Genomic DNA, 7,500 nt, shown 5'->3' on the forward strand with positions numbered 1-7,500 from the left:
ATGCGCATGCACACCCATCCACACACACACACACACACACACACAGAGATATGCTCTCTATGTAGATATGTAGTGCAGCGCTCTTCCAATGCATTGAGAGAGATTCAGCATTTCAAGAACACAGAGGCAGTTCTTGCAAGAGAATAAATATGTAGATGTGTGTGTGAGCAACTGCATTGCATTAGCAATGATGGTCTTAATAGATGGCAGAGGAACAGAGAGGGCATTACATCGCTTTCACCATTCCCACTGAGGTATTCTTGGCACCAGGAGGCAATATTTGTACTCGCGCACATCGCTTAGAGGCGTCCTCGGTTACATCACCATCCTCTTCCCACTCAGCACTGTACATTCCCACAGTGCTGTATGAACTAGGATCATTATTCTCCAGGATCATCCAGCTAGAAAACCTTTCTATTCAATCAAAAGTGCCTCTCCATGAAAACCCTGGAAGCATCTTTTGGACCTGCATGGAAGCGGTGTTTACTGTGGTGAAGGACCCAGCCAGTGTCTGTGGTGGCCAGGTGGTTGCTTGCTTAATTGGATAACTGTTTTGCCTTAATTAGAACAAAGGTCCTTGTGGTTAAATAGCGTCTCTGCAAAAGGATGAGACTCAAACCCAATGTCATTAAGCTCTAAGGAGGACTAAGATACTAAGGATTAAAACTGATTGGCTGGGGCGGGGGACAGGTAGCACACAGATCGTTTGTATGCAAACATACAGACACTCACTCACACCCACACACACACACACACACACACACACACACACACACACAAACAAACACACCATGAATTGTCAGGAAAACTCAATTACGCGAGTTACAAGAAACAGTGCAAAGCTTTGAATGAAAAGATCATAGGCTTTTTTTTTCCAGTAGGCTTCACAGTAGGCTACATAAACATCAGAATGCATCTGCTGTCAGTGGGATTCGCATACTGAATCAATTATCCAGCCGTGCCCTCAAACCTCCTCTCCAATATATCCCCAGCTCGACATTAGATTTATTCATCATTTATTTGGTACAGGAGAGCGTTATTGATTTATTGACTGAGCTGGCACCTCGCACGCCTCACGCCGTGAGATGAAGGCTGTGAACACAAAACGAGTGGAAAAAAGTCTTACAACGCACTTGCTCGTATTCGCGGCGGAAAAAAAGGGAATCCCCACAAAATTCCCTGTACTTTCTCACGCTCTTGCACTGCCCGTTATGACGTCGGCTGGGAAACATTGACGGGCGCACGGCAGGCTAATAAAAACTCAACATTATATACCAGCGGACCAAAAAATTATATTACCGGTCACACCATCTTACAATCAGACATACCCTATGTAGATTGTGAAGTATTTAGAAATCATCAGTTTGCTTGCAGTCGCTCATGATTCAGATGAATAAACGCGTAGACTATAGGCTACACATCACACACAAAAGGCATTTTATTCATACGATTCATCAGCAATACATTGGGACTATACATTCTAATTGAATGCATAGGTTATGCGATGAAATGAATCCAATGATGAGCAATTCTACGTCTAACCATTACCGCCTAAGACAGAGCGCTACAAAAAAAAATACAGTAAGCTTCAGTCTGCTGGCAGTGAGTAGTAGCAGCCTATATAGGTGCTTTCTTCCTTCCTGTGATAATTTATCGCTGTTGCTCACCGTACAAGGCATTTCGGGTTATCTGGCCTCCCATAGCTCAACGCCGCTCGGTTTCCCTTTTGACCGCTTTTGTCTTGTCAGATACTCGCATCGGTCCTGTTACAATCCCATGCCGACAGCATTTTCGCTCATCCGAAGGTCTCGGTCGTCCTCCGATAAATGTAAACAGTCCAACACTCCTCCTTGGCGGCGCGTTTACGGGCGGTCCGCTCCTCATTCACTGCTTAGCTCAGAGGTACAAGCCTCCAAGTGACATTTACATAAAAGGTGGAGTCAGGAAATCCTTTATTTAACACCATCGCTACCAAAGGACCTCACCACGGTGTCACACTGAGCTATTGGCTATAGCCTACTGTATGTACACATCTGTGATAAGTGCATAGAATAGTATAAGAAACTAGTAGTTTATTACAGTGTGATTGAAGGAATTTGGATCCCTTGATGCTAGCCCTCTCTCAGGAAATTGTTCCTTAAATCTTAAGACACAAATTTATATGAATACTATGCCTTCTATTAATGCCTTTAGGTGGTTATACTGTCTAGCAAATCCACTGGAAATGATTGGTAGTTAACAACGTATTATTATTATTATTATTGTTACTATAACTTATGCGTTTTTGCATCCAGCACCAAGTCTGAGTGGTCAGCCATTGCATTTGTGTGATGAACTTCTCTGCAAATGTACATGTTTTTACTCATTACCCTAAACTGAGAGGCAAAAATCAAACTGACTGGTAAACTGTCTATTTACTTGGCTAAACGATAGCCTTCCCAAGGCATGTTTGCAAAACGAGTGAATTCTGTCATCTGGCGGAGCTGAACTAGCCTTCTGAGGCTCCTCCAGCTTGTGCAGGGCACAACACAATAACCTCCTGAGGCTCCTCCAGCTTGCGCTCAGGGCAGGGCACAACATAATCTTTCCGAGGCTCCTCCAGGGCAACAAGCGGCTGCATACCTTCCCTTCAGCACCCTGGGAACAAAGGCATGCTGTGCAGGAGGAAGCCTCCGGTCGGCCGGTGCCTCCTGGCAGATGTTCCAAGTGTCCCGATAGTCGGCCCCACCGATTCCACCTGTCAGTATGTCAGCCGGGGCAACCACACGAGGGAGGGCAGGTCTACTTAGTTCAGACACAGCCATGTTGGTCTCACTGCCTCTGTGCAGGAGGTACTTTTAACTGGCAACATACAGTAATGCTAAAAAATGATCAACTAACCGCTAACTGCGCAATGTAGGGTAACTGACCCCTGTAGTCGTTATTATAATCTAGGGTTATAATCATTGTATTTGGGTCCTTACGTGTTGTAGGCCGATACGTTTTTACTAGTGCTGTCAAACGATTAAAATATTTAATCGCGATTAATCTCATTTATGTCATAGTTAACTCAAAATGAATCGCGATTAATTGCAAATTTGTATCTATTCTAAATGGCCCTTCGTTTATTCATTTTTTCCATCATTTTATTTTAATTTTAATGCCCTTATCAACATGGAAACGTTGATTGGCTTGCTTTATGCAAATGTTTTATATTATTGAAAACCAATATTGCCAAACAGGGCGGTACAAAATAAAATTATAAAGTGCACATTTCAGGTAAACAAGGACTCAGCCTATAGTGCAGTTAAACCATGGCTTAATAGTTTCTTTTTTTCAAGTTTGCTGGGAACATAGCAGTCAGGCCTCTTATTTCAGAAACAATGAACCGTAACAATTAGGTTACCAATAAAAGGTAAGCCTACTACTTCTTTGCTTTCAGCCAGCTGCCTGTTGACATTTTCAGACAACAGTGAAGCTCGCTTCTTTTGCACAACACAACTTTTAAAAGTAAACTTTCCATTCAGAAGCTTTTTATCATCCATTTCGCCGTATCGCGCTCACCATTCACTCAAACCGTAACGTTCGCCTACTACACAGTTTGCGAGGCCAAAAAGAATGTTTATCTAAAAAAAAAAAAAAAAAAAAAAAAAAATTAATAAAAAAATTAATCTTTAATCTCGCGATAAATAAATTAACGGCGTTAAAATGGGTTTGCGTTAACGCCGTTAATAACGCGTTAAACTGACAGCACTAGTTTTTACACTTATAAAATAATCATAATTATAATTATACTTAGAATTATAATAATTATAAGTATAATTATAATTATAAATTAATTTGCATCCACAATGTAAGACAGAGAATGAATACATGGCTGAAAACGTTTGACTCAGGCATGGTTAGTCATTGCTGGATGGTGCCAGAGTTGAAAGGTCTGCAACGGAAAAAAAAGTGGTTGTGAGGTGCCACAACATGGAGGTTCGTTAGCACACTTGGCTCCTGGCTGTGGCGAAGCAAAAGTGGAAAATTAGGGCAGAATCAATTTCGCAATAATATTTATTTCACTTTCCCCTCACAACCAGGAGGACCATCGAGGAGCCACAAGAAACACTAACGGCTACGTCGCTCTGCTGCACTTTAATCAAAATGAAATCATCGACCCTGGCTCTCAACGCAGCTGGGGCCACAAATTAGGCCTCTTAACACATGGCGGATACATTTTCTGCCAGGGTAGTAACAAAACTAACATTCAGAACTTGTACATCACAATTAAAGGTTCAGTCAGTTTTTTGGTTTTTCTTTTGGAAATAGCTGAATTGTTTCTAAACTTATATTAACGATGTTTCTGAAGGATATTGGTTGAAAATGTGTTTTTGAAGGATATTGGTTGAAAATGTGTTCCTGTGACTTGTGCATGTTGATATTTTGTTTGAGGTGTTTTGCATGCGGTTGTTCACAATTTGGAGGGCCGGAATGTCAAATCAGTTGAAACAGAAATACGTTATTGGGAAACAGTGCTTATTTATCAGGCCTTCAGAGTTACATCATCAATATGTCTAGGGGCTTATTCATGTTTTGACAACAAAAACGACTTGCACTGGTCTTTCACCAAATCTTCCCCTCATAAGGTCAGCCTGCTCAGGCTCTTGTATTCACACCAGGGGCGCTTCTAGCTAGTGAAAGGATCAAGAAAGTCCAGCTTGCCTGAGGCGTGTCTTTGTATTTCTTTTTGAAGTGAGATTGGCATTGGTAGCTTGGGGAGGTATATCTACCTAGATATTAAGATGCCATTCATAATGTGTTTGGTTTCTCATGTTTGCTTTGGCAATACTGTTTCTTATGGTCACGTCGATAAAGCGAGTCTATTTAAACTTAATTTAACTGGGAGAGACAGAGAGAGAAAACCCTCACTTGACTGACTTGGCCATCAGTTCACTGTAGGAGTCAAGGCTATCTAAACTTGGGTTTCATTTGGGTGCGCGCGACTTCCAACTTTGTGCACTGTGCAGCGCTTAATTACTCCCCCCCCCTCCTTCGACCACTGCAAGTCAAGTTCCACTCAGTTACACAGCCTGTCTGTTGTTTTGCTATAAACACCTTAGGCTAGGCTTAAAATATTCGGTGCTATAGCCCTGAGTGATCAGACCTAATGACGCCACTAGTCAGAAGGTCACTCTGTTTGGGAAATGCATTCTTTGTTTGTCTGTTTCAGCTTTCAAAATGACAAGAGATATGTCAAGAGATATGTGTCTGGTTATTGTACCGCTGTTTCTTGGGGTTATGGCTTGAGTGATGGAGCTGAGGTTACTGTAATCATCTCAAATCAAATCATCTCTGGAATTTTTCCGGTGTCTGCTAGCTGGCAAGATTTATGCAATAGTTTCCTTGAATGCCATCTTAATGGCTACTTTATGTAATTTCTCCCCAATTCAGATATCATTGTTCACCATTATAGTGAGACTATCAATTCGAAATAAACCTGTCAGCTTCTGAAATTCTTCCATGAAGGTTGTTTGCCACACACTGTGTGTCTCTCTAGTGTGCTTTCCGGAACAGTCTCAAAAGGCTGTTTCGGTGAGCCATCTGTGGATGCTGTTCCTCACACATCTCGGGCGACGTTGACCTCAACCTGGAGCGGTTGCCTAGGAGACGTCGCCAAGCAATGCTCTGCGTCAGTGTCACCTAGAAGGCGCACCAGGAGTGGCAACTCATGACTCAACACTGGATGAGCCATACGAGCTCCTTTTAAGCTCAGTCTTTCAGGTGGTATACACCATGCTTCAATCCACTGAGGGGAGGGAAAAAAGAAAGAAAGAAAGAAAGATAGATAGATAGATAGATAGTAGATTTATGCACCTCTCCCTTACAAGACAATCTAACCTGATCCCCAGACGGCTAACTCCCACTCATGTTTACACTGTTGTCTTCCTACAGCAACTCAACTCCCACTAGATTTCAGAGCGAGACATCTCCTTGAGCCAGACTTCTGTTATATGTTAGACACAGGTCTATCTCTGTAGTGATCTTTTCCATGTTGTCAGACACTTATAAGAACATTATGAGCCTGTGAGTGGCAAAAACAAGTTGTTTACTTTGATGTGGATTCTTGCCCCATTAGATTACATTGTAGCAGGTGCCGGTTATAGATACTGGACCGATTTAGATCGTTTTTATCCCTAGTAAAAATTTGGACCCCAAAATATGGGAAAATAGGGCCCATTTAAAAAAAAATACAGGGGTGCCCCTTTATCAGATAAGTTAGCACACAGCCAAGGATGGAATGCTTTTTGCCGCCTAAGAAGCTGATGTTAGCTGCTTTCTGTAACATTACCTGTTTTCTGTGTTAGATGGTTACAGTGCATAGACTGACTGAATATACGACTTCATCCGATATACTGCTCTAAACAGGTATACTACACACACACGTTGTGAGTCCAACATGCAGTTTTGACAAGTCAGGATCAAACAGTTGTATCCGTTTTTGTAATGCTATCATAACCAAATCATTGTTGCATCTTCGACTGAAGACAACGTAGTGTGGTGTCTGTTCCACTCAATTTTGCTTTCAGTTAATTGTAGATGGGTTTAATTTGAGCATTGAGCATTGTAGTGTAGATCAGTGACATAACGCCAACGTTACTCTTGTAAAAGGCCAAGGTGAGACGCTGTACAGATTTATTAGCGAATGAGAGGAGGTCGGTTTTATTTTGAAAGTAACGTGATTTGTAACATTAGGTCTTCTGCTGCAGCTGAGTTTATAGGCTACTAAAGTAGAATCACCTGCAAAGCTTCAGTCCACACAATCCAGCGGTCAGCATAATGATGGAGTTGCATTTTTAACGTTAAAACCAGTTTCCAATTCATATCAGTGATTCGTTACACCCGAAATGGTGGAGGTAGAGGGAAATATATTTGACCTATCTGACGAATCTCTTTCAGGATATGAAAAGAATACGCAGTATATCCTTTGCTTTCAGACTCTGACTGTGGGATGGGTCATTTTCTGCTGCCTGTGTCAATGGAAAGAAAGAAAGAAAGAGAAAAATTATAGATAAAGACGGATAGATAGATATCTGGAAAGAAAGAAAGAAAGATTTCCTGCTGCCCGTGTCAATGGAGTCTTTACCATTACGTGACTAAGACAATCAGGATGTGGCGCTTTACAAAAAAAAAAAAAAAAGCACCAGACCCAAATTACCTTACATAACACACTCAAACAAATAGATGCGGTCTGGCTGACAATATGGCCAATTATATTACTCACCTCATGTCAAGATGAATCTATTAGATTGGTTTAAAAATGGAAACATTAATTACGGTCAGGCGTTCTGCACTCCACGCTCTGCAAAGTTTGTGAAATACATTAACTCTGCCTTTGGGCTGGTTGATGGATGATATAATCGGCTTTCAGTCTAATCAACAACCAACATCAACAGTATGCCTATTGAGCGCAATCTGCAGTGCATCACATTTTACCCGCATCAACAATAGGCTTTCTCATAGACTGTATGCCTGTTG

General features: G+C 41.7%; 1 protein-coding gene across 2 annotated transcripts in view; it reads right to left on the minus strand.

Annotated features, from left to right (window-relative positions):
* The window catches only part of neurl1aa (neuralized E3 ubiquitin protein ligase 1Aa), a 79,304-nt gene that overhangs the window by 50,295 nt on the left and 21,509 nt on the right, over nucleotides 1-7,500 (minus strand). Inside the window, exon 1 of one of the 2 annotated variants that reach the window (XM_031561908.2) lies at nucleotides 1,668-2,490. The exons of the other annotated variant lie outside the window; for it this stretch is intronic. Within the exon in view, the coding sequence (XP_031417768.1) occupies nucleotides 1,668-1,701 (34 nt within the window). The 5' untranslated portion in view covers nucleotides 1,702-2,490. Of the gene's footprint in view, nucleotides 1-1,667; nucleotides 2,491-7,500 lie in introns of those variants that run through there. 2 annotated transcript variants of the gene reach the window in all.

Source organism: Clupea harengus, chromosome 24, assembly GCF_900700415.2.
Source record: "Clupea harengus chromosome 24, Ch_v2.0.2, whole genome shotgun sequence".
Taxonomy (NCBI): Eukaryota; Metazoa; Chordata; class Actinopteri; order Clupeiformes; family Clupeidae; genus Clupea; species Clupea harengus.